Here is a 16,375-nt window from a genome sequence, read left to right on the forward strand (position 1 = left end):
CTACAGACCAGTGTCCCTTCTTCCCCAGTTCTCAGAAATATTAGAGAAATGATTTGCTAAACAACTGGATCTTTTTACTGAAAAATATAAAATATTGAGTGAACATCAATATGGCTTCAGGGAGAATAGAACTACTGACTATGCAGTCATGGAGATGGTAGATGAAATAGCAAAGGCAAATGAATATGAGGAATATTCAGTTGGTATTTATACTGATTTACAGAAGGCATTTGATACAATAGATCAGAGCATGTTATTGAGAAAACTGGGGAAGTACAGGATAAGAGGTGTGGCTTATTCTTGGCTGAAAAGTTACTTGGAAAACGGACAGCAATATGTACAAATTAACAATACTATGTCACAATACAGGAAGGTCACCTGTGGCATACCCCAAGGATCAGTGATTGGTCCAAACCTTTTTCTACTCTATATTAATGATATTTGTAATGTCACTGAATTATTAAAATTTATTATTTTCACAGATGATACAAATATGTCCTGTTCTGGGAAAAATTTAAATGAACTTTTGTCCATGGTAGAAAGGGATTTAGAAATTCTTAAAACTTTGTTTGATGTCAATAGATTGTCACTTAAAGCTATACCGTATGATGTGGGATTTTTACACCTTTCTTTTGTCATCTTAAAATGCTCCTAATAAGTGTGTGTCAAACTAAAATGTAAAAGAAATCCACCAGGCATTGAAACTCAAAAATGTTTAATTCTCATATATTTCTAATAAAAGTCTAACCAATCATTTTAGTCGGTCTGAATGAAATAATTGGCCAAACCTGACTGAGCCTCCTGTCAATCATCCATTACGGTCATCCAGCATCCGATCCACTATCACCGCCTCGCATCCGATGTGTCCCTCTGAATCTGACACTTCACTGGCGCTGCTTCTCCTGTCGCTGACCACAGTCTACTGTCTAGGATGTGTTTGGATAGAACTCAAATGCACATGTGGAAGGGAAAAAATGGATTTATGAACAGAAACGACAACTGAGGGGAACAAACGGGAGTCTGATGAATGAAAGATGGAGATAAAAGTCCGGAAGTCAGCTGTACTGGACTGAACAGGTCTGCATAAAGCTCAGCTTTTCTGACGGTGGGACTCATACAGGTGCATGTACATGGTGTCACACATGTACGATGATGTAGGATGACAATTGTATGGACTATGAAACCTCAAATGTCCACGGAAAATTCGCGGAGGCCGCGCGTTCACAGTGCGCGCGCCCATCCCCTGGGCACTGCAGTGAAGACACTGACCCAGTACTGCACAGACTAGGTCTACTGATGGAACAGGTCTACTGATGGAACAGGTCTACTGATGGAACAGGTCTACTGATGGACCAGGTCTACTGATGGAACAGGAGCCGCGGGCCCGCGGCAGGTGGATGATGCATCTGATTACTGAGGGAGGGGTCCGCGGACACGCCAAAACAGACCGGACCTCCACCTCTGCTTCCTCCTCCGTTTCCATCGCGCATCAGATGAGAGTAGGAGAGAGGAGGAGGAGCCTCAGAGCTCAGGCAGAGGGAAGGGGGTGGGGCTTTGGAGGGAGGCGGGTTGTTCATGTTCAAACTTTTATTAAGTGCTGTGAGAAATGCCACATCAGTAGGTAGAGCTTTAACATTAAAAAAAAAACTAAATTTATGGTTCTTGGAAACTGAAAAGAAATTGATGGAGATATTACAATAAAAATATGTGATGCTGAAATTGAAAGAATGTTCAATATAAAATTTTTAGGGGTTGTCATTGATCACAAATTAACATGGAAACAACATATTAGATATATATTAAAGGGAAGATTGCAAAGTCAATGACAACCTTGTATAAGTCCAGAAATCTACTCAACCATAAGGCACCACATATAATTTACTGTTGGCTTTGACTTCCTTATATGTCCTATTGTGTGGGAGTATGGGGCTGGACGTATAAAACAAATGTAAATGCTATAGTCCTCCCTCAAAAATCAGCCATATGTATTATTAATAAGGCTGGTTACTATGAACATACTGATGAACTGTTTATGAAATCCCATATTATGAAATTTAATGATTTGGTTTACTATAAAATACTGCAAATAATGTATAAAGCCAAATTAAAGTGACTCCCTGTCTGTGTACAAAGGTTCTTCTCAACACAGTCTAAATAGGATTTGCGAGATGTTTGTAAATTTGTTGAACAAAAAGCTAAAAAAGAGACTAAAGAATATGTATATGTATATGTGTTGGAGTTCAGCTATGGAATGAGTCCAGCATGGATTTAAGAATGTGGAGCTCATTTTTGATATGTAAAAAAATGGTATGTAGGGCAATTTTTGAAGGATACAATTGTTAAGATCTAATAAGTAATAAGTAAATAATTTATTTTCGACTCTACATTAAATTACCATTAATTTGGTTGGTTAAGTTTTCTATATTTCTGGTTTAGTTTCACTTTTTTATGTTTTTGCTTGTTTGTTTGGTTGTATGCATTGTTGTTTTTTTCTTTTTTCTGTATTGAATGCTGGGTAACTGAATTTGTTCTGTCGGACAGGCATTAATATAAGCATTCTGCTTCTGCCTGTGCCTTTTCACTCTCTAACCTGTTAGTAATGTTTGGAGTGTTGACACTGGTTGGATTATGTGATGACTGAATAAAGAATTTCATCATTTCATTTCATTTCAATCAGCCCTTCAACATCACCCTTCATCGTTTTTACAACTAGTGTGGAATAAACCCTCGTCTGTCCTTCACACATCCAGTCAGACACTTCAGTATTTTATTGCTGTAATGAATAGAAATAAGAGCTTTTGTTTGTTTTGTTTTTCAGTTTGTAATATGTTTATATGAGTCGACAGTAAAGTTAGTCATTAGTTGCAGCCCAAGTGTCTGGACCTTCAACAAGATGGGTATTATAGTCAACTGAATCACATGTGAACCTCCAAAGCTGGAGATGTCTGGAGATGGACGCTTCATCTGCACAGTATCTCCTCTTTAAAAGGCCGGTGTGAAAGCAGCAAAAACAAGGATGTTCAGAAAACCTCATCACGGCAGAGTGTACACAGCCAAAATACTGTCGGGACTTCTACTCCTGGATCAGGACTTAATCCAGGATCTGCCATGTTTGAACAGCAGGTCAGATCTGTGGGACCACAACATACTGTCAATCAAACACTCAGGCTGGCACCTGGACCTGGCACCTGGATCTGCCAGACCCAGATAACGCTTGGACCTGCCAGGTCCTGGCTTAAACCTGGATCTATCCAGAACATGAGTACTTCCTTTGTCAAACACACAGACACATATTCATTAAAGCACTGACCCATCCCATTAATGTCTCCATTACATCCTGTAAATTTCCTTCTGGTTGGAAAAAAACGTCGTCATACCTGTTTTTAAATCAGGAAGTCAGGACAGTATTAGTAACCATCAGCCAATCCCTATTTTACCAGTTCCACATCTGGAACGCAACGCCATACGAACTAAAACTGATCACAGACGACAAAAGATTCACAGCAAAGGTTCAGAACTGGATGAAAACAAAACTACAATCAACCCATTTTGAAAATGGATCATGCTTGGTCAGGTCAGAATATTTTATCTTTTTCTCACCTTTTCTTTGAGGATTTTAATGTGTGTGAAAGTGTGTGATGTAAATGGGCTTTTATATTGTTTTTTATGCTGTTGTTTATAATGTTTGATGTTATTGGTATTTATATGGTAAATGTATTTCTGTTGAAAAGACCAACCAGGGACTGGAGTTGAAAAAAAGCTCAATGCTATATCCTCTTCATGCAGAACATCAGGGGCCTCACGTATAAAGGTTGCGTATGCACAAAAACATGGCGTATGCCCTTTTCCATGCTCACATTCAGATGTACAAAGAGTGACATGACTGTGGAAATGTGTGGTCCTCCATGCCAACTTCACAGCTGGCGTACGCATGTTTCTAGTGCTTTGGAACCATTGGAGACACTTAGAGGTAATACTGAGAAACTGTTAATAATGTGAAAAAGGTCATTCCTCTGATTGATGTGCACATCAGAGATACACAGATGAACAATGAACACACTGACACGTCATCCTACTGCCACAGCAGCACATCCACCACCAGAACCAGAACCAGACCCTGGACCCATCAATACCAATCCTGCCATCCGAACAGGATCCAATTTCAACCACATGAAGAGACAAGGACACACAATTCACTTGTTGATGCATTTAATGTAATATTAATGTCTGTGGGAACATTTATTAGTCGGTCTAGGTGCTCATTGATGCCGCAGATTGCCCTCACAATGTCCTCTGGTGACTTGGGTGAGTACAGGTGAGGACACGGCCGAGGACGGGCATCAGCAGCTGTTGGACCGGAGAAATCCCACAGTCTGTGACAGGCCGAGACTGCGTCTGACAGTCTCCTGTCTCAGTGTGTTTTGGGAAATAATAAATGGAGTGATTAAACACAAGTCGAAGTCTTTGATTTCCTCTTTGATCTCCTAACATGATTACACATGAACCTGTATCTTTGGCTGTGATCAGATTATTGTATGACCCGTACAATGAACTAATGTGTGAGTTACACTAATACTAAATATATATTTACCTTGGGGATGATTTGAGTCGCCCCTGTCAGACCAGTGTTACTCACAGTAGCGTCGACTCTCTGCTCAAATGGGCTGAGTTTGTCTCTTTTCTCCTTCCGCCCGTTTCGTCCTCTGCATCACGTCCACCTTGATGTCATCATCTGATCATGCAGATAGGGGAATCCCAGAGGGGATCCCACCTGCAGACCCTGTTTATACTGATTTGCATATTTAAATGTGGGCGTGGAGAGGGAGGAGTCAGGTACTCCAACATATGCGCTCAATTCCATGCTGATTGGGATGTACAAAGGAAATGTTCTTGGATTCGGGCATACACACAGTTTTGTTCATGTGGATTTTTTTGTGCATACAGATTTTTCTGGATTTTGGCATAGGCCAGGTTTCAGTATGAAATCCACACAAGTCTTTGTACATGAGGCCCCAGATGTTCTACATGTCTACTATGTTTCACTGCATTGTCCCTGATAAATAGAAGAATAAAGAAAAAAATATGTTTGTACAACAGCTCAGATCTAAATAAAGTTGCACAATATGATGAAAAACTCATTTTTTAGCGCAATTTAAGTTGCTTGTTTATCAAGACAAAAGGACAGATGACTCATTTAACAATGTCAAGTCCACCATAAAAACTGAAACTAGTGTAAAAATACCAAAACTTAAAACTAAAAAACACTTTTGTGTAATGATTTTCCTTTTTCATGTTTTCCACAGTATCTACAGGATGGGGAAGCAAAATTTACAATGAACATTTAGTTGTTTTTTCTCAGCAGGCACTACGTCAATTGTTTTGAAACTGAACATATATTGATGTCATAATCATACCTAACACTATTATCCATACCTGTTCAGAAACTTTTGCCCATATGAGTAATCAGGAAAGCAAACCTCAAAGAGTGTGTGATTTGCTGAATGCACTCGTCACACCAAAGGAGATTTCAAAAATAGTTGGAGTGTCCATAAAGACTGTTTATAATGGAAAGAAGAGAATGACTATGAGCAAAACTATTACCAGAAAGTCTGGAAGTGGAGGAAGCAACAAAAAACGGACCAAAGCTTTTATTAAAGCTCTCAAATCCAAAATCCTAAAGGATCCAACCAAATCCATGAGAAAAATGGCAATTGAACTTGAGGTAGACAACAAGACCATTAGAAATGCAGTAAAAGATGATTTGAAGTTAAAATCTTACACAAAAAAACCAAAACACTTGTTGACAACAGCAACTTTAGCAATTTTTGGGAATCATGTTTATGGCCGCCTTCTAGCCCAGATCTAAACCCTCTGGATTCTGCTGTTTGGGGCGTTTTAGAACATGCTACCAATAGAACATCACACAGCAATGTCGACTTTCTTAAAGATACTATTAAAGAAGAATGGGAGAAGCTGTCACCTGAATATCTGAGGAACACTTGCGCAAATTTCAGGAAGCATGTGAAGGCAGTTATTGAGAAACAAGGAGGACACATAGAATAAAAACATTTTCCTATTATGGAAATTATCTTGTGGCAAATAAATTCTCATGACTTTCAATAAACTAATTGGTCATACACTGTCTGTCAAACCCCTGCCTCAAAATATTGTAAATTTTGCTTCCCCACCCTGTACATCTGCTCAGTGTCACTAAATCCAAATCATCTCTATAAAACAGAGGTTGTCTTAAACTTCTATTCCCTAATTTTCCATTTGGATCACCATAAATCTACCTAAATCCTGACCTTTACATTATCATCTTTTTCCATTTCATAATTACACAGGTTGATTTAGTGATTACACTTGTGTTTGACTGGATTGTGCAGCTCTAGATCTAATACACCTTCATTTAAACAAGTACAACATGATTTAATAAAACTCAGTCAGGACCAACAGATCAGAAAGAATTGAATTCAGATTCTAACTTTATCTGACCTGAGAGTCTCCAGTTTACAGTCTGGACTCCTTAGTCCATCTGACAGGATCTTCAGTCCTGAATCCTCCAGGTCGTTGGTTCTGAGGTCCAGATGTCTGAGACTAGAGGACTGGGATCTGAGAACTGAGGACAGACCTTCACAGCCTCTTTCTGACAGGTCATAGACAGTCAATCTGCAGAAACATAACAGATTGGTTTGTTGTATTGAAAAACAGCAGCAGATTAAACTGATCTTCACTAAACTCCACTTCATTTCAGTTCCAATAGTTCTAGAGATAATCACTAGTTTTGGTCCAATATCAGGTTAGAAAGTCAATGTATCACAGAGCTCCTATTTCCAATGAACACTCAAACTGTCTGGACGTTCACTGCTGTTCATTTATGATTATGGTTATGACCCCTTTATTTATCTGGGGGTCTCAGTAACACATACTTTTACACATTTATTTACAGATAATCTGGAACCAGCATTTAAGACCAAACAGGATCTAAATCCATGGTCCACCATAAACTAACTCAGATGTTTGATGGACTGGATCAGATGTGCTCCTACTGTCACAGATGAAGTGGATTGTATGTGCATTCCATCAAGTTATGATGTTGATTAATATGATCAGTGTTGTGGTTTGACACAGAATGAATAAGGCAGAAAAATGTCCTAAACCAGACTCTAAATTCAATAAACTCTGTCTGGACTCACACAGCTTTGTTGGAGGCTTTGACGACTGGCAGCAAATTCAGAAGAGCCTCCTCTGAACCACAGTATTTGTTCAGGTCAAACTCCTCCAGATCTTTATCTGATGACAGTAAGATGAAGACCAGAGCTGACCACTGAGCAGGAGACACATAAGAACTGAAGAAACGTCCTAATCTCAGGTACTGTTGGATCTGATCCACCAGAGATCCATCCTCCAGTTCATTCAGACAGTGGAACAGGTTGATGCTTTTCTCTACAGACAGTTCATCGTTGATCTTCTTCTTGATGTACTCAGCTGTCTTCTGATTGGTCTCTGAGCTACTTCCTGTCTGTTTCACCAGACCATGTAGGAGTCTGTGATTGGTCTGCAGTGATAGACCCAGGAGGAAGCGCAGGAACAGGTCCAGGTGCCCATTTGGACTCTGTAAGGCCTGGTCCACAGCGGTCTGGTAGAACTGTGCCTGTGCAGATCCAGACCTCTGGGATGTGGTTTGTTCTTCTGACAGCAGATTGACTCCAGTGTTGATGAAGGTCTGATGGACATGAAGAGCAGCCAGAAACTCTTGGACACTCAGATGGATGAAGCAGAACCTCTTGTCCTGGTACAGTCCTCTCTCCTCTATAAAGACCTGTGTGAACACTCCTGAGTACACTGAGGCTGAGCTGATATCGATGCCACTCTCTGTCAGGTCGGATTCATAGAAGATCAGGTTTCCTTTCTTCAGCTGTTCAAAGGCCAGTTTTCCCAGAGACTCAATCATCTTCCTGGTCTCTGGACTCCAGGGTGAATCTGTCACAGATCTTCCATCATACTTGAAGTTCTTGACTTTGGCCTGAACCACCAGGAAGTGGATGTACATCTCAGTCAGGGTCTTGGGCAGTTGTCTTCTGTCTGTGATCTTCAACACGTCCTCCAGAACTGTAGCAGTGATCCAGCAGAAGACTGGGATGTGACACATGATGTGGACGCTTCGTGACGTCTTGATGTGGGAGATGATTGTGTTGGTCTGTTCTTCATCTCTGAACCTCTTCCTGAAGTACTCCTCCTTCTGTGGGTCAGTGAACCCTCTGACCTCTGTCACCATGCCATGATATTCTTCAGGGATCTGATTGGCTGCTGCAGGTCGAGTGGTTATCCAGAGGCGAGCAGAGGGAAGCAGGTTCCCCCTGATGAGGTTCATCAGCAGCACATCCACTGAGCTGGACTCTGTCACATCAGTCAGGATCTGAGTGTTGTTGAAGTCCAGAGGAGGTCGACACTCATCCAGACCATCTAAGATGAACACCACCTGGAGGTCTTCAAAGATCCAGATTCCTACTTTTTTGGTTTCTTTGAAGAAGTGATGAACCAGTTCCACCAAGCTGAACTTCTTCTGTTTCAGCACATTCAGCTCTCTGAAGGTGAATGGAAATATGAAGTGGATGTCCTGGTTGGCTTTGTCTTCAGCCCAGTCCAGACTGAACTTCTGTGTGGAGACTGTTTTCCCGATGCCGGCCACGCCCTTTGTCAGCACTGTTCTGATTGGTTCATGTCTGTCAGCTGGTGTTTTAAAGATGTCTGTACATGTGATGGTTGTTGGTGGTCTGTGTGGGTTCCTGGATGCTGTTTCAATCTGTCTGACCTCATGGTCCTGGTTGACCTCTGTAGCCCCTCCCTCTGTGATGTAGAGCTCTGTGTAGATCTGGTTCAGGAGGGTTTTGGTGAGTCCTGCTTTAGTGATGCCCTCAAACACGCGCACAAACTTCTGCTTCAGCTTAACCTTCAGTTTTCGCCGACACTGGTCAATGCTCTCTGTGTGAAGACAAAGAAGACAATTAAGAGGATGTTCCAAACACAAATGGAAGGGAAATGTTTCCCATTTATTCTAGTATCATAATATGATGTCACAGATTCTGTGTGTATTCAGGTCTAGTCATTTATTTCCTCTCATTAGATGAATTTACTGCTCACGTGTCTTCTCTCATATCCATGATATTCAGCTGGAGGACAGTAGAGTTGAACTGTTCAGATATACTCATCATGTGTATTTGTACTTGAAGAACCCTTCAATGTTTTCAATAATCGATTATTCAAACAAACTAAATCCACGTTATTAACAACACTTAGTTTTCTCTGTAGTTTTGTATCATCATTGATCTTTAATCCTGAATATCATCTTTGTTCCCTTTGGAATGTCCTTTAAACCCTTTTATCTACAACAAACACAGCTGTAAAAATATTCAGAGTCATGTCAGCAGTAGTTTCATCAGTTTCAACCATTTGACTTCAGTCACTGTTTTTCCTCTGATTCAAACTCTACACATGGACGTCATCCATCAGGTTTGTCCATGTCAATTTAGTCAAATACCTCTAGTTAGTTCAATGATAAAGTAATCTTTATTTAATAAGAATGACTCAGTTATTCTCACATGTACGTATTTGGACACCACAGTGTTATGACTGAGACCAAACATCTGTTAAGTTCCCGGTTTCGTAGAAGGAAACTGTTGTGGAGCTGAAAATGACAACTGTAAAAACTGTCAAATCCCACAGTGAAAGAATAACACCTGATCCACTGGATGTTTCCAGAGACTGAGTGAGGACCTGCATGGAGTGGAAGACTGTGGTGAAAAGTGTCATCCTTCCACTTGGTGTGTTCACCTGTGTGTGTTTTCAGAGTCTCTTCTTTCTTTGACTGTAGTTGAACTTTTCAAACAGACTGACAGCTGCTTCACTTTGATTTGAGATCCATAGAAAAAGGTCAGTCTGTCAGCAACAGTTACCTTTAAAAGACCAAATCTAAGGAAGGCTTTGACAGACTTCAGTCAAATCTGGACCAAACGTTCACCTGGACTGAAGGATGAAGTAACTGCATCAAGGTGGACAAAGGTCAAAGATCACTGAGACCTCACAAATCACAGTAATGGGAATGACTGTGAGTAACTGAAAAAACTACATGAGTGCAGTCTGATAAAACAGCTGCTTATGTTTTAGTTTATATTAGCTGTCCGTTTGATCCATTAATAATAATAATAATAATAATAATAATAATAATAATAATAATAAATAAAGAGCTTAATGTTTGTGTAATACAGTTCTGCTTCATCCTCAGTCTGAATTTACTGGGGTTTTTTTAGTTTGACCAAACTCTCTGTTGAGTTAATCTTAGATTAATGACTTCTACAAACCCAGAGGACGACTGCCTTCACAGATTGAACTGATCTGTAAACTGATGCTCTGAGGGGTTTGAATGTTACCAGGACAGAATCTGAATATTCACAGAATTCTACTGGGTCTGAACAGATGGAAACAACATTACCACCGTCCTTCTGTTTAATGTGTCACAGGGAATGAAATATGGAACCTCTTACTTTACTAATTACTTATTAATGACTGACCTTTAGGTACTGGGATGCCTTTTGAAAGTTTCTTCACCAGATCAGTCCTGTCCATCTTCTCCAGAACCCTTACAGTGACTTTTTGAGTATTTGTGTAGTAGGTCTGGACCATCAGATCTACCGTGTCCATTCGGTCTGCTCTCTCCAGTTTACTCACTGGGATGGATGGTTTTTCATTTTTCAAGAGCCACTTGAACTTTTTAAAATCGCCGTCGACCAAATTCTCCGGAATTTTCAACAGACTTTCTTTAAGTGGTGCCATCTGTGTTTCCTGTAAAGATCCAAAAGAACATGTTCACCTTCAACAACCAGGTCTGTATCTGATGTGATCATGAACCTGTTCATCAATGTAATCCTCACATTTAATGAACCTTCTGTCCAAATGTTTCAAACAAAGATTACATAAACATCAACATCATTTTATATAAAAGACCAAAACCTCCTGAAGAGTTCCACATGACTAAGCTGTACTGCATCAACGTTGGACATTATTGATTGGACAGAACAGATGGACCAGTAGATGTTGGACCAGTACACACCTCACATGTGGAATCCAGCTGAGTCTGATCCTGTAGACCACTGGGAACCTCTGAGCTCTGCTGCTCCGCTCTGTGGACCAATCATCAACAATGAGCTCACATTATGTCCGTCCACACCGACTCCATCATGAGTCACATGACCCCCTGTAGTGGGACAGGTGTCCTGGTCCTGCTGGTCCCACTGACAGTCAACATGTGAGTGTGTTTGGAGCTTCACACTCACAGGGTTTAGTTGATCTCATCCACATTTGGATGAAACCAACAGCTCTGTCCTAACAATGTGTGTCCTCACCATCTGCACTCACAACATATGATACAAAGGTGTTCAATGGACCAGGAACCAACCCTGGACTCTGATCCAGGATCATCCAGGACCAGCTCCCACTACAACTACAGGTTTTCATTGATCAGGTTTAGTGCGATTCTCCTGCCAGTGTCTGAACCAGAGACTGAAGAAAAAGACCATGTGACTCTGATGGTTCAACAGGACTAACTTTAGGTCGGACCTGGAATGCCAGGTTAGGACTGACTGAGCTGAAAACCCTATTGGTGAATCTGGACCAGATCTGAGGTTCACTTACCGAGTCTCTGAAACACCCATGGAGTCATCACTCTTCATGGACACACAGCTGGGTCCAGGTCCAGGCCCAGGTCCAGGTCCAGGTCCAGGTCTGTGAACATTGATGGTACAATGGTTTTAGTGCTGAACTCTGACATTAAACTGTGGTCTTAGTGTGATTCATCTCCTACTCCAGAAGAATCCAGTTTCCATGTGGATGTTAAAAATGAGATGCTGTTCTTTGTCAAATGTTTTCTGACTCTGCTCTGGACCTCTGACCTCTGACCTGAGGCTCAAATGTGAAGACTCAGGGTCCAGGACTAGGATAAGAATGTGTTAAAGCTGAACCAGATCTTGGGGGAAGACTTGGAGGAGGACATATGGGACAATGCTCTACAAAGAGTGAATGATAGTACTTCCTGTGCCAAAGTAAGAGCAATACTATTCAAGATCTTATGTCACATTCATTTCTCCAAAGAAAAACTGACTAAAATATACGCTAACACAGATGCCAGCTGTGACAGGTGTGGAAACACTCCTGCTGACTAAACCTGTATGTTTTGGTCATGCCTGGTCATGCATGTTTTGGTCCTGACATCGTATTGGTCTGTGATCTTTGGAACACTGTCAGAGGACCTTAATATGGCTGTCCAATGCAGTGCAGTAATGGCTGTGTTTGGTACCATAGATAGAAGACGTTCTACCATCAGGAAAAGACCTAAAAACATCATGGCTTTCACAACACTGCTGGCACTGAGAACAATATTACAGCATTGGAAATCTAAAAACCCACCTGATGTGTCTCTGTGGTTTAATGACCTAATGCAATTAATACAGTTAGAGAAAATAAAATATACACTCAGAGGATCTAGGGATACATTCTTTTCTGTATGAGATCCAGTGTTGACATATTTGTGTAAACTTCAAATCGTGCCTACTTAGCAGCCATCTTTTTGTACTTTATTTGTCCATGTAAATCATAACGCATACTGCACGACTATAACAGTGACACATGTTTTCTTATAATTTTATTTATTTATTTATTTATTTATTTATTTATTTTCTTCTTTTCTCTGTGGGTTGGTGTCTTGTATGTTCTTGGAAAAGTGGGAGTGGGGGGTGAATTATGGGAAGAAAATAAAGAAAATAATGGATGAGCATTGTTTGAAAGAACTTTTATGATTGTTATATGAACACTATGTACCAAGTGGCTTTGGGGCATCAGCCCCAAAAATCCCAGATCAGTCGGGCTGTATGAGAAATGTCATTTCAGACACTGAAGAAGAGATTTACTGAACAGTCACTACAAGACTAAACAAAGAGACACTTGTCAGCCAATCAGAATGTACAATGGGCAGTAACCATGGAGACGCCCAGTGGTGAGTTGATTTGTGGAGTTATCAGATTATTACATGTGTCCATGTAAACAGTCTAATCTGATGTGTTTGATCAGATCACAGCAGTAATCTGATTACAATCAATCAGATGAACACAGCTGGATGTGTGTCCAGTCCTCCCATGTCTTCATGCATGTTTACAGGTTCATGGGATGGATTTAGTTCTGTTCCATCTGCACATGTGCACAAACTATTACAATCCTACAAAACAGAAGTTGAAGACAATAACAGGAAGTTGGATTCTATCATCACTATGTACAGATGAACTCCCAAAGACATCCCATAATGGACTGGAGCATCTAAACCAGGGTTTAGGATTTTCACATTGAAGTGCATGTAAAGGCCTCAGGTCTGGTTCTTCCAATGATCTGATTACTGATAGTTATTGGATTTTTATGGTCATGGAAACAGACTCAATGATGTGAAGAATCAACTGAAAATGAACACGTTCTAAACTTCAAACTAAAGTCAATGTTCAATAAACAGTCCACACATCGGACATTTACATCAAACTTACATCTCTGTTGAAAAATCAGGTGGGTTCCCCTTGGACCAGTCACTCCTGAAGGGCACACAACTGGATCCAGGTCCAGGATCAGGTCCAGAGGACTCTGGTCGGTGGTGGATCCTGGTCAACAGGAAAACAAAGTGTTCAGTCTTTAAACAAACTGTAGAAACAATAAGAAAATGATCAATACACTGAAGATCAATAAAGTGTGAATCTGATCCAAAAACTCACACATCAATGAAAGTCACTGAACCATTAGATCAGGATCATTGAGTCCATTCTAAGTTAATGAGGTGATGAATAACTATTGAGTATAAATCACTAATGTAGCTCCTGTATTTGTTGGTCAGATGTTCTTCAGTCCAACCAGGTGAATGTAATGACAGACTATTTGGACTTGTGTGTCCACAGACAACCATCAGATGTCCACCCAGCTGATGGATAGACCTACTACTGGATGGAAACTGAAGCGGAACACACACAACTCTACATCACATGAGGGAACCCAAACCCAGTTTCCTGCTGAGTCCTGGAGGATCCGTTTATCCATAGAGTCTGTGGTCGGATCAACATTTACATACACGTGGTTTAGTGTTGCACTGGGGTCTAAAGGTCTGAATGAGGACCACCTACACTGACTTGGATGAACCATCCTGTTGAAAGGTCATAAGGAACTTCTTGGACTCAGTACTCTTCATGGACCCACAGCTGGGTCCAGGTCCTGGTCCTGGTCCAGGTCTGTGAATAGTGATGTCAGTGGTTTTAGTGCTGAGCTCTGACATAGAGAACAGTGGTGGACAGATCCAGATGGTGGTCTCACCTCTGAGCTTCGGAGGGTCTGTCCAGTCCAGGTCCTGGGGGGGTCCTGTTGGTGGTCTTTGGGGGAGGGGCTCCCTCCTCTCTGTCCTCACACTGATCCATTCTGCTGAATCCACATCAGTCACACGACAAACACTGAAAACAGCAGAGTTTGAGATGTGGTTAAATGATGGAGAAGAGTCCGATGTGGACCAGCGGGTCACAGATAAACCAGACTCAGGGTTTTGGACCGAGACCTGCGTCCCACATCTCATCTGGTGTGTGTTTAATGTAGATGGGACTTAATTAAGGTGTTTGTGGGTGCTGTTTGTGGTGTGAGTGTGAGTTGAAGTGTAATGGCTGATCCATGTGTTGCTTGTGCTGTAGTTCTACTGTCAGACCACTAGATGGCCTCCTGGAGCTGATATGGGACCTGAAGAGCAGCTCAGGAAACAGAACACCACCAGTGAGGAGTTCACTTCACTGACGTCAGATAAAACAGACTCAGCTTTTATTAGGAAACGTTTCACCTAAACGAATGCAAAGAAATGAGGTAAATAAGATCAAGTTTGTTGAAAGAATAAACAGCTGCTGTTTATCACCTGATCAGATTTCACTGGATTACAGGTGTCAAACATGCGGCCCGGGGGCCAAAACTGGCCTTCAAAAGGTTCCAATCCAGCCCCCAGGATGCATTTGCAAAGTGCAAGTTAGGGTATCGAACTCAAAAATAATATCATAATAACCTATAAATAATAACACCAATTTTTCTCTTTGATTTAGTGCAAAAAACATTAAAATCTGAAAATGTTTACATTAACAAACTATCATTTGACAATAAAATGTGAACCTGAACAATTATGAACAATCTGAAATGTATAAAGAAAATTAAATGGAATTTCAACAATTTTCTGCCAGTTACTAAATGTTTTGTGCCTCTGTAGATCTGATATGTAAATCCATATGTATAAATGATAAGTCGAGGCATAAAATTGTACATATATGTCTTAACAAATTCCTTTTTTTCAGGTTATTAACATCACTTTTGTTTATAGTAGTTTGTAAATGTAAATATTGGCATTATTGAATGTTATTTTTTGCAGTAAAACAATTTGGAGTTGTCATTATTTATTGGCTATCATGCTGTTATTATACTGGTCCGTCCGGCCCACTTCAGATTAAATTGGGTTGAATGTGGCCCCCAGGAGAAAATAAGTTTGACACCCCTGCACTGGATCAATAAATGACCGAAGTGTCAGTGAGTCCACGTCAACAGTTATCTGGAAGATTATGAACATGGAAAAGTTTTCAACAGGAAACACTGAGGGTTAAACAACTAACGACCAACAACTTCTTTAATCCACATGAATGATTAACTTTTATGAGACTAAATATAAGACAATCAACGTCCAAACACAGAAACAGAGTCCAAACCTAAACAATGGAGAGTCTGATCAAACAGCATCACTTTGTAGTTTTATGGATGTTTTCTAGGTCTGAGCAGGTCTACAACCCCAGTTCCAGAAGGGTCTGGATGCTGACTCTAAAATGTCAATCAAATCACAATCAAATGATTTGAAAATCTCATAAACCCATATTTTATTGACAGTCAAACATAGAAAACACATCAAATTAGAATTAAAATAAACTATTTTAAGCCAAAGGTCTACAGGTCATTTTAAAAGGAACATCTACAACATGCCTGTAAAATCTGCATTAGACCAGAACAGGACCACATTCCTCTAAAGTCCATCATCTGGTCTCCTCAGGTCTGGACGTTTCCAGACAGATGTTAAAGAAGAGGAGATGATCCACAGTGGAAACATGGACCTGGAAACAGTTTCTGGAGACCAGGTCACTGACATTACATCCAAAGACCTCGAATTATATGAAACATTTGATGTGTTTGATGTTTTATGGTGAATCAAATATGGGTTTGTTCTGTATTTCTGTTCATTTCACACAGTTGATACTGTTGTGGACCTGGGGTTCTAGAAATCCAG

General features: G+C 40.5%; 1 protein-coding gene across 1 annotated transcript in view; it reads right to left on the reverse strand.

The window, feature by feature from the left end:
• LOC115426257 (NACHT, LRR and PYD domains-containing protein 12-like) overlaps positions 1 to 14,528 on the reverse strand; it is a 37,862-nt gene extending 23,334 nt beyond the window's left edge. The window contains 9 exon segments of the mRNA XM_030144257.1: positions 6,496 to 6,669; positions 7,197 to 8,209; positions 8,211 to 8,234; positions 8,906 to 8,985; positions 10,572 to 10,842; positions 11,692 to 11,698; positions 13,584 to 13,694; positions 14,214 to 14,312; positions 14,395 to 14,528. Of these exon segments, the coding sequence (XP_030000117.1) occupies positions 6,496 to 6,669; positions 7,197 to 8,209; positions 8,211 to 8,234; positions 8,906 to 8,985; positions 10,572 to 10,842; positions 11,692 to 11,698; positions 13,584 to 13,694; positions 14,214 to 14,312; positions 14,395 to 14,495 (1,880 nt within the window). The 5' untranslated portion in view covers positions 14,496 to 14,528.
• Positions 14,529 to 16,375: the final 1,847 nt, after the last annotated feature.

The sequence above is a fragment of the Sphaeramia orbicularis genome, chromosome 9, assembly GCF_902148855.1.
Source record: "Sphaeramia orbicularis chromosome 9, fSphaOr1.1, whole genome shotgun sequence".
Taxonomy (NCBI): Eukaryota; Metazoa; Chordata; class Actinopteri; order Kurtiformes; family Apogonidae; genus Sphaeramia; species Sphaeramia orbicularis.